This window comes from Porites lutea, chromosome 4 (assembly GCF_958299795.1).
Source record: "Porites lutea chromosome 4, jaPorLute2.1, whole genome shotgun sequence".
In the NCBI taxonomy this organism is placed as follows: Eukaryota; Metazoa; Cnidaria; class Anthozoa; order Scleractinia; family Poritidae; genus Porites; species Porites lutea.
Window position 1 is genome coordinate 35659284 of NC_133204.1, and position 25387 is coordinate 35684670.

Sequence of the window (25387 nt, forward strand, 5' to 3'; positions counted from 1 at the left end):
AACAGTAACTCCTTGTCTATTGATCACTATGCTAACAAGTCTTTCTTGTCAGTTTGAGGTTATTAATCCGATCATGGATATGAAAAAAAAAAGAAGAAATGTTTTGGTTGGGAATTGTTATCCTAATGGAAATTTAACAACGCAATTTTATTTTATTTTTTCTGTCGATTCCAGTTGAGCGGAATGAAAAACCCAGTTTCCCAAACTTGCCATTCTGATATCGGCTTTGCCAGTTTAATTTTTGCAAAAATTTTGCCTAGAAGCACTTTGAGATACCTAATGGTAATGTCCGTTAAGCTCTTTCCCAGCTAGTAACATTCAAGACCGGCGATTCTCCAACCGACGCCACCCGCATACTCTTTTGCACAATTCAAGATAATCCATAAATGTACGGAAAGTGTACATACAAAAAGCTCATCATAACCACCCTATTTTTAAACAACATAAATTCCGGACGAATTGTGTTGCTTACTTGACTGGAGCACGAGCAGCCATATTCTTGGTATACGGCGTCAATGCGGCCACCTGATGACAAGTTCAGTCGGTGCCCGTCATAATACAAAATGTTGTGATTAGGCTGTGTCAAAGCTCTTAGAAATAAGCTCAAGCGATTAAACTTACCCTTTCTTTCTAAAGTTTGACTAATGTCATGGTCCTTGTGGGTCGCGTAGTTTTGAAAACAGCAGCAAGAAAATTCTCCACAAGGAAAAGTATGTGGCATATGACTATTTTAAACGCTTTCTTGCTTGGTAATGAAGGCAAATTAGCGATGAACTATTTCACACCCTGGATACCTCTTAACTTAGCCTGCGCGCAGACACTTTAATACACTATATCCGATACGTGGGCCGGCTACACCGCAGGCTACTCTTAACTCCACCGCAGTCAAACTTCTAAGGCGTTTTCTTTTGTTGGTTTTCTAGGGTTTTATTCATCATTAGATGGAAACATGCACAGGGATGTTAAAATTCATCTATCATTTCTTTTGTTATCAAAATGGTAAGCCCGAGTAAAATTATGCAGGCAGATGGTACGGACGATAGCACCTGTTTCAGTTTTAACACAATAACAACTTTTTTTAGTAAACTAACAAAAAAAAATTACTAAATTAACAGCGCATTGGTAATATAGTAAGTTTCCAATAGTGAAAGTAACAACCTTACCTTGGAAATAGTTCGTTTAGCTTTTCGACGTTTGACTTGTTACGTTTTCGCCCATTTACTTTCTTGCACTTACCTTTAAAGCGATTAATGATACAATGCAGCTAATTCTAATAAGAGTCTGATTACAAGATGATTAGATATTTTTATGCCACGTGATGTGTTTTATTCAACAAACTGCTTCCAGATGATAATTAAATTTCCCCAACAGAATTAAAATTTAAAGAGATACGACATTGAAGGCCGGAAAATGAATATACAACCACATACATGTCTTGAAGATATGGTTGGAATACGTGTATATAGCCATTAAGGCAGTTGAATAGACTAATGTCTTCCAACAACATTTCGCTGTTATATTTTCAGCAAGGAAAAGAAACGAATCTTCGGGACCTCATAAAGTTAAACTATGAAAGGGAACCCAGAAAATTTGAAACAATAATAGCTAGACGATAAATTGCTCGGTTTGTCACGAGAACTGTAAATAATGTTCAACTACATCGGACACTGCGTTGCACTCGTGTTGATGACTTTCAGTCTGGCTGTATTTTTGGCTTTCTTCACTGAACAAAAACGTTTCTTCACGAATAGGAGAAATTTGAAAACAGTTTCGTGAAGTATAAGAGTAAAAAGTAAAGCTTTCGATCGAGACTCCTAACCGTGATCATTAGGTAACCTCGCCTCTGGAGGCGAGGTTTCAAAATGCGTGCGTGAAAGGGTCCCAGAGTCTCTCTGGGAATAGTAGAGTTCCTGGGACCGAGGTCGATGGTGTCACATCAATTTAAGTTGAACGAGAGGAAAAATTTTCAGCTAAATCATGGATGACTGATATTGTTTGAAATTCATGTCTATGTCCTGCAAATAAGAGATTGTATTGAGCAATGTGGCAAACACCTAAACAAAAACCGATCAGGAAATGAAAGGCTAAGCTCTGAAAAATGCAAATAATTTTTAGTGACATTCCCTGAAACGTCATAGTAAAAGACACAGTGTGCTTTGGTTTTCATAGATTATTAATCTGCTCTCGAAGCAATCGTATTTAGAAGTGATAGTTACGCATAAAGTATTTTGTGAGTTGTCTCGTACTAAGTAAATCCGTAGCGAAACTGAAGTACCCAGATTAGTTCATTGATTATCTAAAATAAACACGAGCTAATAAATTCTTGCCACCGAATCTGAAAACGTTTAACTAATCGATGGCACTGATGACATTATAAGTCAAGGATAATACACTTATACTTACCGAATTTTGATTTCAAGGGGAGCCTCCCCGCAGTTTAATTGCAAGGCGAAATCCTACATCTGCCTCTTTGTTACCTAAACTTTAAAGTTTAGAACAAACGGTGTATTTATGTGCGTGATTTAAGTCACTCTATAAAAAAGTATGTAAATCAACACATCTGATGTAGTTAGATTAACCGAACACATACTAACGAGAATATCTTACCGAAACAAAAACAATATGTGTTTTCAGTAAGGGATCTGATAAAAAAAAACTTGTACGCTTGCATAAACATGTACAGTTGGTTTAGTAAGAATCCATTTGGACCACTATCTCAGGTGACCTGCGTGTTTGCGGAAATGTCACATTCTGTTTACCCAAGAAAACTCAACCAAGGTCTTCCCCTCTTTATTTAGTTTTCGCAATCCTGTGTTTCCGTCCGAACACATATTTAGGCTAGACCGCCATGCAACAGTTTTCTTGCAGGCGAATATAATAGAACTCAAAAAGAATGGTCGAGGGTGCATTTTGTAAATTTACACTTATAAAAAAACGCGGGCAGTGCCTGTGGAAAATTGTTCGCTGCTTAAGTATGCATTACTTTTCAGAGACAGTTTAAGCTCACAAAATAGATGTACATGTACAGCTACTGTTATATTCTGAAATTGTTATTAAATTGAGAAAATGTGATTGTTGTCAGGCGTTGGGAATCAGTTATCAACAAATATTTACTCAATCAATGGTTATTGTATGACTATTAATAGACCTTTTTACCAATACGGCGGCCATATTGAATTTATTATATTTATGGAGTATTATGGGATGCCCAGGGGGCACTCGCTCAGCATTTACGCTCGCTTTTCGGGCAAAAAGAGAACTTCAATATATATTTCTCGGCAAAATACCCTTGGGTATAAAGTGAGGCTTTCTAGCTCATTGGCATTGGCGAGAAATTCGTGGTATTGAAGATAAATCTCTGTGCAAGTGACGAGAAGAAATCCATGGCACTGGAATGGAGAATAGAGGAGGCAGAGTGCCGAGTGGTCAGCGCGTCGGACTCGCAATCCGGCGGTCCCGGGTTCGATTCTCGCTCTAGCCACTCGCTGGATTGCTCTCGGTCGTCCTGAGTTCAAATCCTCGGCCACGCTTGTAAATAACCAACTAGTGCAGCCTCCAGCCAGGTGGGGTTTTTAATCCTGTTATGTTCTATTTGGATCATTTTTTTTCAGATTATTTAAGTGGAGTGCCTGTAAACTAGCTGGACAGTGAAGTTAAGTGCATTTTCCACCATAACAAACCCTATATAGTTATGGAAATCTGTGGTAAATACCGTCCATGGGATTGAAAATAGGAGTTTATGTACAATTCGCCTGAAATCCTTGGAAATGAGAAAAGACATTCCTGTGCAAGTGACAAAAAACTCAGGGAATTGTACCAGTGCAAATGACAATAAGCCATGTTAGGGACGTAAGGGAGTCAGTATTCAATAAAAATGAAATAAAGGAGCATCGGGGCAAATCAAAGGAATGGTGTCAAAAGAGAACCGGGCAATATTATTAAATACAAGAGCAAATCGAAATGGAACTGGGGTGGCAGTCTTGCCAACAAACTTGACCACTGATTCTTCAACGGTGTCGGTTAAATATGAACATTATGTCTGGCTCAATGATATGTGGCTAAAGTAGTCTCTAGCGGAAGGTACGGCTGCAAACACTTTTGGTTTATCAACTAAAAGTCATTCGTCATTAACCTCTTATTGACATATGACAATGATTGGGGCCCCTTCTACGGATGCCATTGTCAACCGCTGTGATTTTACCCCCGATTTTCCACCTCCCGATAACTCGAATGAATTTGCTTTGCCCACTGTAGTACTTTTAAAGTTAAAGCTGAAATGAAGCCCTCCTCACCCCCCGTCTGTTTTCGCCTTTCTAGAGGTGATAAAACGGTAACGTTACAGTTATAGAACATGCAGAGTTTCAAACACCCACTAAATTTTCTTTGACGTTAGCAACTTAGTAGAAGAAATCCTTTTTCAGAAACTGAGTACCTAGCACTGGATTAAAAATGGCTTTTCACTTGCTCTTGTCAAATGTGTCCCAAAACTGTGAAGACAAGGACTAAATTTGGAGCAAAGATAGTAGATGACACATTTGCCTCCTTATTTACAAACCGTGCTTATTGGTGTGCAAAAGTGGCATTTACCATTTTTTGCCCTAGATTTACTCCTCAGTTTTTACTTTTTTACGACATATTCGCCAAGAGCAAGTTTGTGCAAATCCATCTTTTCGTCCAGTAAGCAAATTTAGAGTCAGTTAGCACTTTGGGAGACGCATATCCAATAACAAAGACATGCATCAAACCCTACAACGGAGGTCAAAAGAACTTGGGAAATTGCGAAGAAACCCACCGGGGAGGGGAGGTACTTTAGGAATTTCTGATTGGGGATGTGCCGCTGGAACCCTGGAACCCTTAACCTATACCAGAGCTAATTCAGCTGAATTTTGCTACCCTATACTACTATACTATCCCTCCTATCCTAGAGTAGCTGTTTTCCACAAACTAGTGAGGTCACTAGCACAGTCTAGCCAAAACAAAACCTTATAGCACAATCCCTAGTCTAGATAAAATCTTCAACCAACTGATCAGTTTCCTGAAAAATGATACCCTATTCTGGACCCAAACGCTCTGATTTATATACCCTATCCTAGAGTAAACTGCGTGAAAATCATACCCTTCACAGCGGCACATACCTATATAGCCCATACACGGCAATACCCCCCACCCCCGCAGGGAAGAAACCCTTTCATGTAACTACTACATAAGACTGCTCCAAATGACAATTTTTTAATTGGCTTTGGGCCCATCCCACCCAGCAATGTTGCGACCCCGAAAAGATCCCTTCCTCCCATTTTTTCCCCAAAATTCAAGATTGTTTGGTGTGGGAGAAGGAAGGTCGCCAGTAGAAATGTCCCAACAATTTTGACCTCCATTGTAAATGTACGTTTCGCACTTTTGGTGCGACCATTAAAATAAAACTGCTTTGGCAGTACTTATAACAGTACAATCAGACCTCCTCGTGCGTCCACCGCTGGTAAGTGCCCACTTATCAAAAAAATACCGCAGTCAGCTTTTGTCCTTCAAGGTCTCTCGTAAACCTTTCCTTGAGCATAAGAGAACGCCAAATCTTGATTTTAGGGGTGGCAGCTCAGGGAAGGTTCCGCCGTATTCCTTCCTGCCCATAGTTACTAAATGCGCGTACTTCCTTTATTCGTCTTTAAAATTTCAAGGTAGATGCCTAATAAAAGGCCAAGGCAAAAGACCTGAGATGGGACAACTATGTTATAGAAAAGGCGTATTACGGATCATTCTTTTTTAGTTGCGTAATAAAAGAAAAACAAAATAAAACTGCTTCTAAGTAGTTTAGAAAAGTGTGAATTTTCTATTTTCAAGTGAAATTCTTGTTTTCTTTGGCATTGCTGTCCTAGTTTTCTTAAGTTTTTAATGTGGCATGCTACGGGGAAGAACCCGCTTAAATTTTGCCAAGAGACATGCCCGGTGTTGGTTTTCTGAAGCTCAGGGGAGACGAATTTCCTCCAATTAGCTTGACCGCCAGTAAAAAGGTCTGTGAGGAAAAAAAGACCCAATGTTCCATACATACCTACGACGCAAGGATAAAAGCGAGGCGTAAGGGCAAACTTCAAAAAAAGTAAATAGGGCGGCGAAAACAATAACGATTAGTGATTTAGAGATTGAAAATTAGCCCAAAAGATATTCGTGGACCGGGGAGTTACTTGACCAATATATGGGTAGAGGTGAGCCGCTGAGGGGTTGAAACCTTGAACCTGTTTAGGACAACACCCTCAATTTTATTACCCAGTTTAGGACAGAGGAGAAAAAGCACGCGGGGTTGTTTTAGAGCCATTTATAGGCAAGAGCAAATTTTACGTTGTAGGCTCTTGTGTACTTGGAGGACAAACAAAATATATCTTGCAAATCAAATCTTTCGTGCAGGCAATACCCTCTTGACAGACTCACACGAAGTGATATACCCTGTTTAGGACAGAGCCAGGTAAAAAACCATACCCTGTCCAGCGGCACATCCCCGAATAGGCCATTCAATTGAGTAACCACTCCCCCGGATTGCTGGAGCAGTTATAGTAAATGAACGTGAGTTGGAAAGTGGTGAGTGGAGAAACTAACCTTCTGAGAGGATCACTCGGAAATAAATGAAACGTCAAGTCTCTCCTATTATCGGAACAATTATCACAAAGCGCAGCAGGGCAGCATTTGTGAGAACTATTTTTTGTCGTAGTTGCAGGATGCACTTCTACCACTTATTATAATTTAATTGCGATGCCTCACTTTCATGCTTTCGTCGTAAGTTTGTATGGAGAAATAATGATAGTTATATCCATGATCTTGTTCGAGAGTGAGGTTGGTTAGGCTTCCTTTTGTATGGAAGCCTACAAAAGCCTAGAAAGGCTTCCTTTTTGTAAATTGTAAGACACATTAACAGTACATTTGCTGACTGTAGGTACTTCCTAAACAACAACAACAACAACACGAAAGGCATTTGTCAATATGTCGCCTTCCTTCCTATCACCTTAGATCTTTATTGGAATTAGAAGTCAGAAGCTAGAAGTTGCAACTATTTCTTTATTTATATTTTTTTAACGAATAATGTAAGTCTTTTTGTCCGCGTCTATGGGTGATCAATTTTTCGTTTCTGTTATTAAAATTGATTAATAAGATTATAAATTATTGCACTGAACCGAATAATGTCGCAGATGTCTATTTATCTAGTTCCCACAGACAGCTCGGTTGTACTTGTATAAAAAATTTAGGAATAGCCGTCATAATCTCTACAAAATGTTATTGACTTATCTATTATTATCATACAATTTTGATAAGACGAACATTGTTCTAATACGGCCACTTAAGATGCAACGGAGGAGCTTGTGTGGCTCTCAGACACGACAAGCATGAGTGTTGTTTCCAGTATCTGCACTGTCTTTTCTGTGGAGACAAACATTTCCATTCTCAGAAATAGAAGAAGAACTGTGTGACAGTGACTCTCCTTTTGTTTTATGAAATGACATCTTAGTGGAGTGAGCGCAACTGAGAGGTTCGGAACCTGGGCCAAGCCTTTTACAACAGGTGGAACGAATAAGAAGTTTCTTGAAGGCTCGACGATACGTACGGTTTAAGCATGTGTAAATGATTGGGTTCAAGAAGGAGTTCAGGTACTCCATCCACTTGATTGCCTTATAAAAGTCAATGGGTACGTAATAAAGAGGATTAAACGCGTATATGGTAACAATGACGAAGAAAGGCATCCAACAAACAACAAACGCGCCAATAACAATGGCTACAGTCTTGGTTGCCTTCATGTCTTTCGCGAAGTTTCGTCCAATGCGGAGCGCTTGATTCCTTGCCACAAAGTAAATTTTCATGTACATAACGGTCATGAGCAACAGAGGAACTACAAAACTGACGGCTACGACGACAAGTTGATATGGAAGGAGGAACGATCTTGTACTGGCCATTGGAAGACCTCGAAGACTACACAGTACCAGAGAGAACACCCATAGAGCAACTATCATGGCTGTAGCTCTAGAGGAAGTCATTACTTCGTTGTAGGAAAAAGGGGATGTTATCGCCAGGTGACGGTCAAAGCTTACGGCAACAAGATTCATAATGGAGGCTGAACCAACCAAGATGTCTATAATGGCCCAGAACAAGTACAGCTCCGCTGAAAACACACCCTTGGATTTCTCATCCATGTCTGTTAACTGTAATACCAGCCAGAATGGCATGGCTAGTAGCGCTACCAGGATGTCCGCCGCACTTAAACTGATGATGAAGTAATTGCATATTGTTCTTAGGTCGTGGTAATAATAAAAGCAGGCGCATACCATGACATTTCCTACCAAAGTCAGCAGCATTAAAACGGCAACGAAAAATGCTGCGGTAATATTGCCTGCGCTGGTGTTATAAGTGAAGCCCGAATCCACTTGCTCGGCTGTGGAATTGTTCATCTTTGTGAAATTCTTGAAGACTAAAATATAAAAAATATATATATACAAACAAATTATGGGTCTAGTTAATTTTTTTTTACCTAATACTATATAGTATTGAAAATTACGACAGGTATCCGCAGTCTTGGCAAATATTAGAAGGCCCAAGTGACACAGTAATATGCCTCAAAATTACACCATCGACCCAAATGAGCGGATAACATGTCAAGGGAGTTTATATCTTCTATATCTATTTACTTTGAACTAAACACTGTTCAAATTGCGTCTCTGTAAATAGGAAGGAATGCAAAAGTATTTATTGTCAAAATAATATGAAAAAAGTAACAATCTGCCACTTGGGATCTTTTTGCCGACACGCATGACTCAGGCGATCGGGAACAAATAGGCTCTTTGACAATCCTGTCGTTGTGTTTGGAGCTGTTCCCCTGTCGTTTACTTTACTGACACCAACATATCGTCAACATTTAATCACGATGATAGCAAACGTAATAAAGTAAACTTCACAAGCACGACAGATCGTCAGCAAAGCCCAAACCCGACTAACTGTTAAGTGCAAATGAATCTGCTCCTAACTTCAACTGAAGTTATCAGTACGCTAACCTTACACTAGAACCCAGCTGTTTCAAGGAAATATTTTATCGCGGGAATTACCTTTTTGGCAACAAATCATTCAAAGGACGAAAACGCTTGACAACAAAAATGATTTATCGATGAAGGAAAGGTTCATGACAGCTTACTTTGATTGTGGTTTCGGAAGCAAAATACCTTGAAACGGTGTCATTAACATTTACTCATAACAAACCAAGACGTAGTTTTCTCAATACAGTATAGGTGGAAACGTTCGTTGCATTTTAACAGACAGATGCTTAACAATTCTAGACAAATACCATCGAAATACCTTTAAGGGGTAGAATTTTTCTCTTAAGCGGTGTTTTCCAGTGTTCCCAGAAACGCATTGGTTCATAGAGCGATCTACAGTGAATGACCCGAGAGCCTGAGAATTAAACTCCTCCGAATCTTTCCCGTCTGCTCAAAGAATCCGGAGCAACTCATGCTAAACGCTTTGTTTTCAATAACTAACGATCAACGCATACATTAATCTGGTCTTAAAGTGAAAGACAGCAGCTTATTAAGGGGCTTATTAAAAATGTGATCACAATCGACCGCACGAGTGGGTTTTGACTCTCGAAAAAACGAATCACGTGCTCACCGTTTGCCAAATATACTCTTGACAAGAAATGTAGGCGGCTAACGAAAATAAAGAATTGTTTTTTGTTTGATATAGGCTAGCAAAACTGTACGAAGCGGAAAGAAATAAAAAATGACTTGTCGACTTTGTAAATTGGTTCCGGTGCTTATGTTGAAGGTTCCGAAAAGACTTGCAATTAGTATACTTCTTGAAAACTCTAAGCCGGTGTAATTTATTTTAAAGCGAAACGCGCAGTTTAGTCAGACACGCTCAGGAAATAACCCTCTGCGGAATGCTAAGCTGGAATGTTTCTGCTGTTATTTTTCCACGGTCGTGGCTTTTTTGTTAGTAAACATCGAGGATGCCGTGTTCAAATAAAGCATTGCTAAGAATTCGATCTGTCAATGTTTGCAGAATTAAATCAGTCGCCTTTATGAATTATGGAAATTCTTTTATCTAGAAGCAAAACTACTTTTCGGCGGTGTTTCTCTTTTTCTCTAACTGAATAACAACATGGGATTAGTTGTGAGCATAACTTGGCTTATGGAAGATCAGCGATTGTAATATTAAAATTTTAAGAGTAAGAAAGAATTTTAGGCAGCTTTTAAATCCTTAACCAGTGATATGAGACCTTTGAAATATTGATCAGATGGCAGTATCGGGTCCTTGTAGCCAAATGTTTCGAGATTGTAGTATTAGACCAATTTTGTGACACTTTGTAAAATTAGCGAGAATTGACCGAATTAAACACGCCCAATAAGAACGCCTGAGCGTAATTAATGGAATATAATTATATTAGGGTCTGGAAATGCTATTTTATAACATCCTTAGGCGGTAAGTTAAAACCTGAACTAAAATAAAAGAGAATAAAAGAAACGACAACAGTTAAACTTTTTATGTAATCCCGCAATGGCCGAAAATAGAGTTCTTCATAATAACTTTTTGGAAAACGTTGTCTTTCCTTGGAATTGGTAGAGAAGAATTAATATGATGTATAATCATGTTTTTGTAAAGGTTCTTGTGCTGATGTTAATTTAAACAGAGATAATATATAGAAAATGGCTATTTTGAATGATAAAACCGCAAAGATTTTGAAATTGAGCAGAATGAACAAGTTAAAGTGATTGAATTAATCATTCAAAAGAATCGAAAACTGATTACAGAAAGCAATCTAAAACGTGTGAAAATGTACCGCACCATATTTCCTTATTATTAGGCTGTTAGGTGCAGCAGTTTTCCGCCGCTAACTCATCGAAAATAGATAAATATTTTTCATCGTTTGTGTGCCCAGACACCTGCATTACCATAAATTTACAAATTTCTTTTAAAATTGTTGTCCAGCGCCTTTGGCGTTACTTTTGATTTCGCTTCATTCATGAGGTGTAACAAGAAGTAAACTTCAATCAAAATACTAGAACTTGTTTCAATTATATTTGAAAAGTGTCTTTTGCCTGCTGTACTCAGTTACATTCAGCTGATTACAACATCGGAAGGCTTTACCAGGTGAAAATCTTTCCTACAAATAGGTCGGTTTTAACCAAATTAGCTTCCACGGTTGATGTAAATATGCACCTTTTGTTGGAACTTACGACAAATCGTAAAATCAGTCTTAATTTCTGGTGAAACTGTTTTGAACTGTTCGGTGATTTTGAAATTCATTTAGCGATCTCCGCGATTACACTGTGGGTAATTTCCGAGGGCAAAAACAGTTAATTGATTTATATGCTTTTCAATCAAATTGTCTTAGTTCCTGCTTTGTTTGCAAGCAGTATTTCTATAGCCCTGGGCTGTGACGATTCTATTAAATTCAAGTCAAATGTGTTTACGCTATTCAAATTTTAGCAAACGACAATTCCCTATGAATAAATACCGAAATAAATAGATATGTAAGAAGATCGGATTATCCAAACTTGTATAACAAGAATAGTCATGAAAAATTCATCCACACTTAAATAGGGAGGAGAAAACAACAAAAACAGCAAAACAAGGAAATAGTGACCGACAGTGCTGATGTTTATTTGTTGTTATTTTTCTTTCAGTGAGCAATTTCTTTATGCTGGGTTGTAAATTATTTTCGGATATGGATACCTTAAAAAAAAAAGTTGTCATGCAGAGTGCTTACTTTTACTTAAAATTGCCACCGGTTACAAAAAACTGTTTTTCATCATTTTGCTTGCCAAAGTTTCCAACGTTAACGTGCACCAAAGAATACTAAGAAAACATACAAAAAGAAAAAAATTATTCTTGTTGTCCGGCGCCGAGTTTTTTTTTTTTTTTTCTGTATTGGCCCAGTATAGTCTTCGCCTGTACTAATTACGGAATGGTTTTGTACAAATGCAAATACTTGTAGAGGCCCGTGTACGATTAACAACTGCCAATTACACTTCAGGAATTTCTTCCATTTAAACACTGTGAACTACACGAGTCTTGGCTGTATCTATGGAGGAACACTGACGTCCGACGTTTGTTGGGACTTTAAAAATGCCTGAATCCGGAAACCACTCAACAGCGTTAGAGATCACTGTTTTTGTTATACTGGTAAAATAACCAAGTACGTGGTTGGCGATGAGGATAATAAAACTAAAATGCTGAGAAAGCCCAAGAAAATCGTACTGCAATGGAAAGAACTAGTAGGCTGATTTAGGCAAATGAACTGAGAAAAAAGCTTTTAAACTGATCTGGGATTGTTATTGAATCTTAATACGACTATACCTAAACATGTTCTGGGTCCTTCTGCCCAAAATAATTAAGCACTGTCTTCGTTTTGATTTGTCAGTTAACGGACTGTTATAATTTTACTTACTTTGAGTGTCGAGTTTTAAAATCAGCTCATCTTTAAAAATTTGTTGGTTGATTTGTAGGTCTCGGTCGTCAGCATAAACGCTTATTTTTCGTTGACAGTATAACTTCCAGCAGCTGGGAAAATATGTAAATGTGCGTGCTGGGAAATTAAACACAATTTGCCACATCGCAAGCTTATTGGTCATAAAGATGGCTTAACATGAGGGTGTGAATTGGTTTATTTCCCAAGCTTGTACCAAGCGTCCTTTATTTGGTAATTGCTCGCGATTAAGCCCCTTACATGACAGTAGTGTTATGTACAATAACGGTTACTTCGAGAAAATCGACAAATAGAAATTAAGTCATAAGGAAATAAAAAAACCATTTTTTGGTGGAAATTTGGATGAAGATGCTCACTAAAAATATAACTTCCTTCCTTCTCGGTTCGTTATCTATGAAAGATAACGTAAACAAGCCACATGCCCGCAGCCATATTGTTTCCTATCGGAGATGGCAGTAGAGTAAGAGTATAATATATGAAACAAGTTTAGGATCAAAACAGCCTCTGTTAAAGAAAAAAGCAAAATAAAATGGAGATTTCTAGGTTCGACCAAAGAAGAAAATACTCACGTAAGTTTCACAAGTAAATACATCATGCTACAATATTAATATACGGAAAGTTCTTGCTGACTGTTCCTAGTGCCTATTATAGCTACCCAGGGTATATGCATGCGATCGTGTTGATTCTAAGCAAACTGCAGCTGCAAACATTGATAATATATTATACAAGTTGGGCATCAAAACAGCCCTGTAACAATAACAAAACTTTACACTATTTTGTTACTTTTTTGTGCCTACAATTTAACTGCCATAATTCTGAGGAAATTCTCACTAGAAATATGTTTGTTTCACCAAACAAGCTCATCAAAGAGCCATTTCACTGCTCTGGACCATAAATAGCGAAAATGGAAACCTTATAATTTCCTTTTTACCGATATAAACTAAAATAAAACATTTATGTTAAGTTAATATACAGACAATTTAAAATGTAACCCAATATGTGGCAGGTAAACCAACAGGTTAATTAGCAGGGAGGTAAAGATGACTTCCTTTAGGCTGTGTATAAAACTGGGAAGGGGACAAGGGGACGGGGACATTGGGACGCGTATGTGGGGACTTGTGACTCGGGGACGCGAGACGAGGGCCTTGGGGACATCAAGTATAGGACGCGGGGACTTGTGGGACGGGGACGCGGGAGGTCAAATACAGGGACGCGGGGGCCGCCGGATGTGAATGATTATTGCGATAAATGCGATTTCAGTCACTTTCCTCGTGAATATGTTTTGGTGAAGGCAGCCCGCCCTACCCTTCTTACGGTTCCTCCATGCCTGTTTACGAAGCAAAGACTCTGCGAAGACCTCCTGCATTGAAGAAAGTGAAACCACTGTCCTGGTCTTCCTATTGATGGAATATTGGAGCCCTAGGTAGGGTAGGGTAGGTTGCGGTCGCCAAAATTTATATAGAATAACAGCATTCGATTCCAAATAAATAAGAAAAGGAAACTAAATTAAGTAGCATAAGAGAGAGCTTCGATCCCGAAGTGTTAGCTCCGAAATCTATCGCCTGTACCACTACACCACGGGGGGTTCAACTATTGTAACAATATTTATTTTGTTTCAAATATTTTTAGCGGCAAACCTAACAGTAAATGCCTGCCAACAGTACTTAAAGGTTGATTTCCGCTAACACATTTTTGGCTACGCACGTTAACGCACGTAAATTTTAATCACGTTAATAAAATCGAGGCAAGACATAAAGTGTCGAGATTAAACGTGAAGTTGAGCGAGGTTCTACTTTTACACTTACGTGCGACCTTTCATACATTGCCTCTATTTAATTTGCCTCTATTTAATTTGCGAACCTAACAGTAAATGCCTGCCAACAGTACTTAAAGGTTGATTTCCGCTAACGCATTTTTGGCTACGCACGTTAACGCACGTAAATTTTAATCACGTTAATAAAATCGAGGCAAGACATAAAGTGTCGAGATTAAACGTGAAGTTGAGCGAGGTTCTACTTTTACACTTACGTGCGACCTTTCATACATTGCCTCTATTTAATTTGCGAACGTAAATTTGACGTACGTACGCACGGGAAAATTACGCGACACTGGAAATCAACCCTAATCAGGATAGTTAACGCGACGAAATATTTTGTGTAAACATCATAAGGTGTCCAATGTGGTTCTGGACGATAGAATCTAATGTTGACCATAAATAACACCTTTTCACGAAGAAAGAGATATCACATTTACCTCCGATTTTTGCAATATTCATTAACGTCCCCGCGTCCTTGTATTTGACCTCCTACGTCCCCGCGTCTCATACTTGATGTTCTCAAGTCCCTCGTCTCGAGTCCCCGAGTCACAAGTCCCCACTGACACACGCGTCCCAATGTCCCCGTCCCCTTGTCCCCGTCCCAGTATTATACACAGCCCTTCCTTTGACCTGTTAACACGCCTGCTAAGTAGGGTAAAAAAAAATGCTTGCTTTCCATCAATCACTGGGGTTGCAAATATTACCTTTATCATATAATGTCTAATGTATCACTGTAGTTTAGGTTTTGATTAGTCTGGTTGATAATAGTCTCGATCGCATCAGTAATGAAGACAGTATTTTTTAAGACTGGCGGTGAAACCTCTTGCCTTTGAATGTTAACAAACTTTGTATGACTTGAGATGAGATTTAAGAACATGTATAGCCGCTTTGCTTTATTTTGCGAAGCGATTAATAAGAGAAGACACTGACTCACAGGCATCCCGCCAAATGATTACCCCATTGCAATTATGACTGCCAAAGCATCGACTTTACATAACAGCTAGCTGAGAAAGTCAATCGAAAATTTCTGCTTGTCACTTATCTATCATCAATTAGTGTTGAGCTGCGAGTGAAGATCTTCGAGGGCCCAAACGTTTTGAATTTTAACAAAGTCTCGATGACTCAAGTGAAACAAATGGGTGATTTACAACTTTGAATTTATGGTGGTCGAATAATATTTCTTTCATTCATTTATTTAAGGGAGAGGGTTTTTTATTATTTCATGTATGGATTTTTTAGGCATCTTGATGCAGTTTAAAGAACGGTGCTGGAGTAAACCAAAGGCTAAAACAAAGAAGACGCGGGCTTCTCGTGATGGTGCTTAAACTTTGATTCAGAGCCCAGGCTCGGTCACGGCTCAACAAATCAGTCATTGAGGTAAAATACAACTTTTCTATGTCTGTCTTGGGGTCTCGAAAATGTAGAAGGTAAATGATGTTAAGATAACCGCAAAATGAAATGTGTGAGGACATATCAACAAATTATTTACTTGATAAGAAATGCTGAAGAGCCAGTATGATGCATTACGAAATTAGCACACAGTAGATAATCGTTTCTTCATGGCGAATATAATCACCTACGTACTGATGCATGAATATCGGTTCTTCATTTTTTGACAACTTGACATACTTTTGAAAATTTTAAACATAAAAATAAAAACTATGTACGTAGCAAATAAACCAAAACATGAGCTTTTAGGGAGTGAGCGGTACATAGGCATGCGTTCGAGCGTCGAAAAAAAAAACATCTGAAGACTAAATATGGTCATTGGTAAGATAAGACAAAGACTAGAAAATGCAATTGGCTTGGAGATCTTCAGTACAATAGGCGCTTACGAGAAAAAGGATTTTTTTGCCGGGCGTTTAAAATGTTTTAACTTGTTGCTTCCTATGAAAACACTTTACCTTTTTCTCAATGGTAGTAATTCAAACGACTGCAGCCTTTGTTTGAAAACACGTAAGCGTTTTTTTGGGTCGGGATCACTTGGCTTCAGAACACTCAAATATCGAGTAACCTGCAAATATAACACCAAGCACAAATATATTAATTCTCGATTAATCACAATAAATGAAAGAGAGCTGTATACCGTATTTATAAGCGATTTTAGCAGGAAAAAAGTAATAAATAGATAAACAATATATTGTATTTAAAATTTCACAGATGCGCTTATTCTGTTTCAACCAGGTGCCGAGTACTAAAAAGGGTTTCTAATACGATAATGGTTCAGGTTTTGCGTTGAATTTCAGGTCAGTCCACTCTTACTTGTTTGAGCTGAAGCAAGCTATGAGACAAGATAAATTCATTTGGTGAAATAAAGATGTTAATTTATCTTTTCTAAAACGCGTGCAAAATACAAAATCGCATATGGGAACCTGTCACTTAGCAATGGAGTCCTTGCCGCTATTGTTGTCCAATTTTCAGCCCTGTAAACTCCCGGGCTCGATACGATAACTTTGGAATATATTAGCGTTTTCACGTTTGGTTACATATGGACTTGTGAAAGCACTTTTGGAACAAGCAATCAAATAACACAGAGCTTGCATCCAATCAACGTAGTCGGAATAAGAAAGGCTAGTCATAATTTGATTGATATTGCTCTCAGTGCCTTTGTGATTTCGTCATGAAATAGTGCATGTCATCTCGTTAGGTTAGCTGTGGGGTACCGCAACACTCTATATGTGGCACTCCATGAAAAATCCATACTGGTTTTGTTCGTAAATCTACATGATTTTCGCATCCATGTTCACGAACTGATTTAAGGATTTTAATTACTTATTTTACCGCAAAAAAGGCACAATATATATAATGCTGTAAGTTCTATTAACCAGCAGGAAAAAATGGAAAAAATTTTTTCGTTGATTTTGTGTAGGAGTTGTAGTCTGTGAAAACTGTGTAAAATCTTCTATAGAAATTAGCTTAAATTAGCAAAATATCTCGGATGTTATGTATTTGCTTTCCCAAAGAAAGCTTCTGAGGAAAGTATGAAAATACTTCTTTCCAGTAGGGTGCATTTTAAAAAAATGTGTAAATCACCTGTCTGCCATTTAATTACAATTCTGACACCTCTAGTTCTTAAGGAGACCTTCCCCATGTTAGGTAATAGAGACTTTAAGATCCAACGACGCGACGACAATGAGAACGTCGCTTAAAAAGTGAATTTGCGTTCTTTCAGTCTATATCGCAATTATTCCTACACACTTACTTTGTCAAATGTAGGCGAACCCTCCTGGAACTGAATTCCTAGGCTCCATATCCAAGTACGGTAAGAGAAATAAAATTTCGTCATTGCTTGTTTATGTCCTCTGTAAAACGCGAAATAAGGCATGTTCACGTCGTAGTCGTGCGAGAACGGGCAGAGAAATGTAGAAAAAAGCATGGTGCACGTGGAAAGTTGTTGTTTTGCTTATCAAACCTATTGTTTTTTTTACGATCTCGTTACCGTCCTCGTCGTTGGATCTTAAAGTCCCTAATGGCGCGAAAGATGTCAAATATGATGACATTACTGTATAACTATGGCTTAGGTAGCTGATATTGTGATTGAAAAGCAAGATGGAAATAAAGCTTAAACAAAACATGGCATATACTGTATTTATTTACTTTAATCAGCTAAAAAATTAGTTAGAAAATGTTTGGTAAAAGTGGAGGCGATTTGAATAACACTAGGCATTTCTCCGCCAAATGATTTCAAGTTGAAACGACGCATTTTGGCGACTGAAGGACAAATAAGTTTTATAACGTATAGTCACATCAGATAAAAAATTAAAACTTCGACATATCGTGATGATCCGTTTCGGCAAAAATGAAAATGAAACAAAAAGTATTTGAAGTAAAATAACGATTTTCAATGGAAGCTCACTAGGATAATCGCAGTGAACATGAAACTCATTTCTCAGTAAAATTAATAAGTCCGTACAGTGCACAGCTGTACAGTATGGAGTCATGACAATTCATAACAAAATTTTAATTTCTTTTAAATTTTTTTTGGAAAAATATAACTCATAATTCTAAAACAATCGAAGAAGAATAAGAAAAACGACAGGTATAACGTTGAATGCTAAATTAACGAGCTAAAAGGTATCGCTAGTTAATGTTCTCTTACACTGTATCAACTAAAGGCAGTGTATAAAGGAATTTAAAACCCTTTTTAATTTTCGGCATTTTGTGTGTTGTTGTAGCAATATTTGCATTTTAACTGAATATTTAACAAACACTCGACCTTACATCATCCCAGTCTCTCGGATGATGTAATACACTACCAGTTTTCTCTACCTTGTTTTCAGTAAACCACTAAAACGGATAACTTGTGGATAAGAAATGAGATAAGGCAATTCTCCCCCGCTCAAGCCATCCAAATGGCTGGGGTATATATGTCTCACTGTTATAAAGGAGATGATGCTGCTTATGTGAGCCAAGCATGCATCACTGATAGGTAAAACTTGGGACAAAGGGTGTTGAGACACATCACAAATCTTTTCCTGTCATTCTGGCAAAAATGGAAACCATCGCTAAACGAATGACCGTTTTCCCCCTGAACAGGAGAATTTTATCCGTTGGTCGTTAGACCAAAGCAGCATTGATCAGGGGGACTGACAGGGAGAGAGTTAGGTTTTCGCTTTAGAAGAAATGGTGGAAGCGCAAAAGTTAGAAAACAGATGGAACTGTCCCAACAGTTATGTACGAGGTTGAAGTTATTACAAATTTGAAATCATTTACCAGAAAACTTTCAAAAAAATCAAACAAATCAGTCCTATTAAAAATTTAATTTTTAGCCGTAAACATGTCGCATATTTCTAACAATGTAGACAGCTACAATTAAATCAATGTATTACTTCTTATGTTTTTCAAAATTATAGGAAATATTTTTAATTTAAATTTTAGATGATGGAAAATATTAATTATTAATTGATTAATCAATTAACGAAAAGGGTATTGTCCTTGAAAAGCTCATCTTCACTGTATAGGTGCTTTTCATGCATCCTCGGGAGACACAAATAACAATGGTGAAATGAACAAATGCTGGTGTGGTGAACAAACAAAGCGAGCTAATGAGCGATCTTTTGTTTACCGTCCACCAGCATGGCGGCGATGACGTAACGTGAAAACCACCTATATAACCATACTTACTGATGTACGAATTGTATAATAACAATTACGGGCAAGTTAAAAAAAAATGGAAAGGGTGCCTTTGCCTGCCAGATGCCGTTTCAATGAAACATAGATCCACATTAATTTGTACAAAAGAGCGCCGAAAATCCTACGACGTACCTCGTACGTACATACGTTTTTCTCAAAGAGGTAGCGCCTCGGTTAATCCATGGAGAGTTAAAACTATTAATTAACGTTGCCGGATTTTGAGGCCTCAAGCCCTTCGAGACAAGACTTCAAAGTCATGAGGGTAGCTGTGAATCCCTTAAACTTTGGTCCTAACGCCGTTGTCAGTGTCATAAAATGGTACAAAACCTAAAACAAATGGTACCCCTTTCACATTCCTACTTTAGACCTTTGCATCTCTTTTGACTGCTGTAAATGCACTGGCTTTTAAGCATAAATAAATCACAAACCCAGAACGTTACAAGTATCGACTTTTTCTCAGCCATTTAACGGATCTATTAGCCCTTTTCGGACTTTTTACAGACTACAATGACAAACTTCCCTACCCACTAGGTCCCTTTCATACACCTTCAGTTTGAAAAAGTAGCCCTTTTGGGCGGAGCCTACCCGTATAGGCCATAATGGAAAGTACCCAGGATAAGGACCAGGCATGATTTCTCACTGCACCATTGAAATCCAGACAATTTCAGCCTTTGTATCTACTTATCCTAGTTAACTGTACTGGGTAACTTCAAGCATGATGGATTTGAGCCAAAGCAGAGAGTTCTTTGTCAGCTAATTATAATCTTATGGAACTTACTATTGTTACTGACAAGACACTGTTTTCGATCGAGAGCCAGTTGTTTTTGATTGGCAAGATCATGATCTTTTAGAAATAATGTAAGCTTATTTTTCATTCTCATCCTTTTTTGAGCAATTGTGGTCATTAAACTACACATTAGAAATCTTCAGGCTAGCTTTCATCAATGACAAGATTACAGCTCCCTGAAAGGACGTTGAAAGGCTTGGAGATGCTCTTGTTTAATCAAGGGAAGTGATTCAGGAATGCAGATTTTTGTGTATCTCTTAATGTTTTCAGAACGGAAAGCCAATATTTTTACCCATACAGCTATCGCTTCGCAGATGTCCTTCATATCGTAACCAAAAACAGCTGCATAGGAGACTTGTATAGCTTTAATCGTGCGTGAAGAAATTGTAGGAACGTAGAAGACGAAAAGAAGAAAGAAGAAAGCATTCAACGAAAACCAGTTCTTAATCGCAATTGAAATACCTAGAGCTCTTATTGGACTGTCTGTACATTTTAGAAGGGTATATCTTGCGGGTGAAATAAGGCTTGAGCCATTCCCAGAATCTCTCCTTTACGGGTTAATTTCGATATTCCGAGGAACCTCCCCGTCCCGTTAAATGAGAGCCACCCCCCACCGTGGGCGGCTACTTATTAATTATTCTCTTGGCATAAACAAGTGGAAAACCTTAGGTTACTGTCTGGCGGTATAACTGTAGCCCCGAGAAATCAGCACAGTATCAACACAGTTTCAGTGTTCACACTACTACATGAGAAATTTCTGCAATTTGATTGGCTTAGAGCAGTGGTATTTCAGCTTAATTTGAAATATCTACATGTGAAAATTACAAAACTATTGCGGGTAGTAGTATAAACAAATAATAGCATGATCTGTACGTGATATTTGGCTAAATACTACTACACTCGTGGTATTTATGCCAAATATCGCTATGAGTCATGGTATTACCTATACAAATCCAGTTATTAAAAAAAAAACTACCTTATATATTAATAACAAGTGTTCAAACTTAGTTTACAAACGGTGTTAGAGATATTGTTTTTTTCCAGAAACCGACAAAACACTTTGGAATTATACATTATATGCGCCTGGGCCATTTATTGGCGGCAGTATCTTAGTTTGGAGTGTAGCTAAAGGTAAAAGCAAAGTTGATGCAGCTTTCCGACGTAAAATCATACGATTTTCGTTATCAATCAATAAAATCAAAATCAAAGAAAATGTTGCATGGTCTTATTGGCACTCGTGCTAAAAGTTCTCCCCCTAGGAAACTAATTCTAACTGCGCTACGTAATCTAAGAGCCAAGGGAAACATGTTGATGTGAATTGTTGGATTAGCTTCAAATTTACCGATACATTATGGATTTACAGCAAAGGCATCAGTTTGGCATGATCCACCTACCTTAATACCGCTATAGCTTTCACTTCATCTCGCATTGAATGTGTTCAAAACAGCACAGCTCAATTCGTCGTTCAGAGAGGTGTTATATGAAGTCGAAGTCTGATTCTTCCGTATCAAAATTATCAGGTCACTCAGGGGCATGGGGGCTTGGCTTGTCTAAAAACGCACGATTCGATTTCCGTTAATACCTACAAAAGAGAAGATGATTACTGTTGCCGCATGCCATAAAATGTAACTGCGCAATGTAACTTGGTTGTCTCTTCCGATCCTCTGAGTTTTTGTAGGACAACTAAATGCAAAAACAATGGGGTAAAAAGCCTTTTGTTTTTCATATGTGTCGAAGTTCCTTCCAAAAATATTGACCGAAACATCTTTAAATCATTTTCTAATCCTATCATTTGAATAATGACAGATTATCGGACTGAGTAAACATTTGCATGGCATTATTATTGCTGTTTGCGGCGAGTAGGTTAATGTCTACGGACCACTTGCTTGATATTTATAATTAAAATTCCAGTACACAAAAGATCGCTTAAAAGCTTTCAATGGCCTGAAATGGAAATAATACGAATCTGCAGGCCTGTTTACTCTTCGGCAAGATCGTCAAAACAATGATTGATTTTTAAAGCAAGGCGCACCTTTTAATATTAAATTAATTTCTTGGTCTCTTGTTACCCAGAAACTAAGAACTTGATAAGCTAAATGGTGTTTGAAATGTGCCCTCTGAAATAAGATATTAAGTATTTTTTTTCCTTTGAGATTCTGCAAAACAAACTGACACAGAGAGAGACAGACAGACAGAAATATTCTGTAACACACATGTCACCACTCAAAGAGGAAAAGACTGGCCGAACTCACAGTCTCGTGGAAGCACTCTTGTATCTTAACCTTATCTTCTTGCAATTCTCCTAATAATAGCCCAGTCTTTTTGAGGCTTCTACGGGTCTAATATGCAACACTGACAACTGTTAGAAAATGCATTAAGAGTGACCAACATTAGTTCTCTCATGACAGCATCAACACACCATCAAGAGAAAAGGTTATCAGAATTAATAAATATGATTGTTAAACGAAAAAGGCTTTCATCTGATCTTTTATCAAACTCTTTCAAGTAATTCTTTAAGTATGGCGGCCAAGATGTAAAGCAAAGAACGGTAAGGGAAGAAGCCGATCAAAGGTAGATTTCCACGGTCGCGTATCTTTACCGACAAAACATAAAAAAACACAAAATAGAGTAGGTGATGGCATATATAGTTCGTGTTATTGTAGAATTGAACATTTCACTTCTTTTTTTCGGTTCCTGTTTTTTGGTTGCATAAAGCGTAGCAAACATGTCTTAAACTTGTTTTAAAAGCAGTTTTAAGCGCCGAGACGATTTGGATACTTAAGACTCGACATAAAATAAATTTTTCAAACAATCATTTAATAGGTGTTTGTGGAAAATTGATCACTCTGCGACAACTTAGTGTTAGTTTCCTAATGATGTAAGTAGGGCATGTGTGCCTTTTGTGGCCGAGTGTTGTAAAGAATGACTTCAATACGCAAATATTGAGCATGCGATTACCAGAACTTTGAGAGAACTTTTGTTTTAGAAAATTGAGAATAATAATTTGTTTACCTGCAGCCTTGCCTTTCAGTTCAGTTGGGACATTTAGAAAAACGTTACGTGTCTTCGCGCCTTTCACGTTACCTTCCAGGCTGGTCAATGTTGCTAAAATGCAAATGTCAAGATCGTTACTTCATTTGCCGCGCTGTGATGTCTGTTCGTTTACCACGCGGCATATAACACATCTTCAAAGAAGTTTTAACAAGAAAAATGGTTTCCTTGGAGTAACGATTGTTCTTACTCGTTATAAGGATATGAGTTATTCGTTGTATATTACCATTAGTGAAATCGGTTGCCTTTCATAAATGCTATTACAATGAAGGTTAATTTTGTTTTCGGCAGTTCACAGAAAACTGGTCATTCGCCGAATCTTCCAGTCTTTTGTCATGATAATTCACCGTTCAGTCAAAGAAGAACGTTTTCTCTTGTTAATTTTCTTAACGTTCAATTTTGGGGGACTATAAAATATCATTTGCGGTATAAAATATGGGCAGATTATAGCATTTCTTCATCGATATTTCAGTTGACAAACAAGTTTCGTTCCAAAGAATTATTGCAGACAAATCTCATATTTTGTACAAACTTTGGCTCAAACTAGAATCGATTTTCTTCCAATATTGACTCAACCTGATTCTCACAATTAAAATCATAATCGTTTGGCGTCATTTTGATGGGAGTCCTGCGGCCTTTCAATTCAGAATTACACGGAAGACGCCAGTGTTATACTTCCTGTTTGTTTTTCTAGATGCAAACGCGGCTCCCGTTTTGAATTGAGCTTCGAATTAATAATTTAATATTCAGAGGAGAGTGCAGTACTTTTTTCGGTGGAGAATAATGTTTTAAACAACAGGCAGCAGGGAGCACAGGTAGATAAACTTCCGTTGTGCGATACATGACCGTGAAACTTAATGACTCCAGATTTCCGCGTGCTTTCCTGGTATAATTGCTGAAGCCTTGCGTACTTTTCCATGTTTTCATTTTGTTGTTGTTGTTGCAATTTAGAATCCGGGTTTTGAAGCAAATATTTCAGTTACTTTCAATTTCTGGTCCTGATAACTGACCTGATCGAGATTCATTCATTGACGAAAAATGTGTCCCACTTCATTTTTATACAGTGCTCCGACTTGTGATTTTTATACGCACATAAATTAAACGCCAATAGAGTACTAAAGTGTGACGTCATAAAAATGAAATTTCCGAAATTATGGGATTTGTCAGGATATTCTGAAAGAACAATGTCCAAGAGGCCTACTTGCCAAAAATGAGCATTTGGGGGCAAATTGTTGCTGAGATCGTAGCCCAGTTATGCTTACAAAACTCCATACAAACCCTTCTAAATTTTTTTTGGGTCGACCCAAAAAAAAATTAGAAGGGTTTGTATGGAGATTTCTGAGTATAACTGAGCTACGATCTCGGAGACAATTTGCCCCGAAATGCTCATTTTTGGCAAGTAGGCCTCTTGGACGTTGTTCTTTTAGAATATCTTGACAAAACCCATAATTTCAGAAATTTCATCTTTATGACGTCATCACTTTAGTACTCTATTCATACAAGATTCTTGAGTAAATTTTATTGAAGGAGGATGCAATTGACTTAAAAACGTAGGCTTCAAAACCAAGCTGCCCTCCAGGGTTTTGAGCACTTGTAAGCGGCTTCAGGCCTTTCAAGGGTAATGGAAATACTGCGGTTGATGACTAAAGCTACATACGTAAAAGTTGAAAACTGACCCACTCAAAGCACCAACCTACAGGTCAGGTTCAGGTTAATGGAGGAATGAAAGTGGCGAGTAGTAAATCAGTACAGATAGTTGTAGCCAGGAAATTGAGTTTCTTGGTGTTTGACACCTCATTTAAAATGCAAATTAATTCATAGCTGTTCTTTTCCTACGATCATGCTTGCCAAATGAATCACTTTCTGTGTTGACAAGTAATGAAACTAATGGACCCACATAACCGCGAAACAAGTCAAATATTTGCCTAAATGTCATCTTTTTATTCTTAAAACAAATTCTGTTTCCTGTGATATTATGCTACGTCCGATCATAAGTCACGTAAAGAGAGGAAAACCAAACTGAAAGCACGCAAATACAATTTATGAATTTTGAGCTTACTTACCAAAACGATCGTAAATTAAATAAATAATCCTTAAAATAAAAATAATCCTATCTAAAATCTGAAGTACAATCTCAGCAGCGTCA

General features: G+C 37.9%; 1 protein-coding gene across 3 annotated transcripts; it reads right to left on the minus strand.

Annotated features, from left to right (window-relative positions):
• Positions 1 to 6606: 6606 nt before the first annotated feature.
• On the minus strand, positions 6607 to 23278 carry LOC140933423 (histamine H2 receptor-like). 3 transcript variants are annotated; one of them, XM_073382976.1, is made up of 4 exons: positions 23203 to 23278; positions 21585 to 21772; positions 16175 to 16284; positions 6607 to 8443 (listed from the first exon to the last, which is right to left on the minus strand). In XM_073382976.1, exon 4 carries the CDS (start codon positions 8421 to 8423, stop codon positions 7353 to 7355), a length of 1071 nt encoding a protein of 356 aa, XP_073239077.1. In that variant the 5' UTR covers positions 8424 to 8443; positions 16175 to 16284; positions 21585 to 21772; positions 23203 to 23278; the 3' UTR covers positions 6607 to 7352. The 3 variants fall into 3 exon arrangements, with proteins under 3 accessions (XP_073239077.1, XP_073239076.1, XP_073239075.1); XM_073382975.1 differs by lacking the exon at positions 23203 to 23278 and having other exon boundaries at positions 21585 to 21878; XM_073382974.1 differs by lacking the exons at positions 16175 to 16284; positions 21585 to 21772; positions 23203 to 23278 and adding an exon at positions 12416 to 12763.
• Positions 23279 to 25387: the final 2109 nt, after the last annotated feature.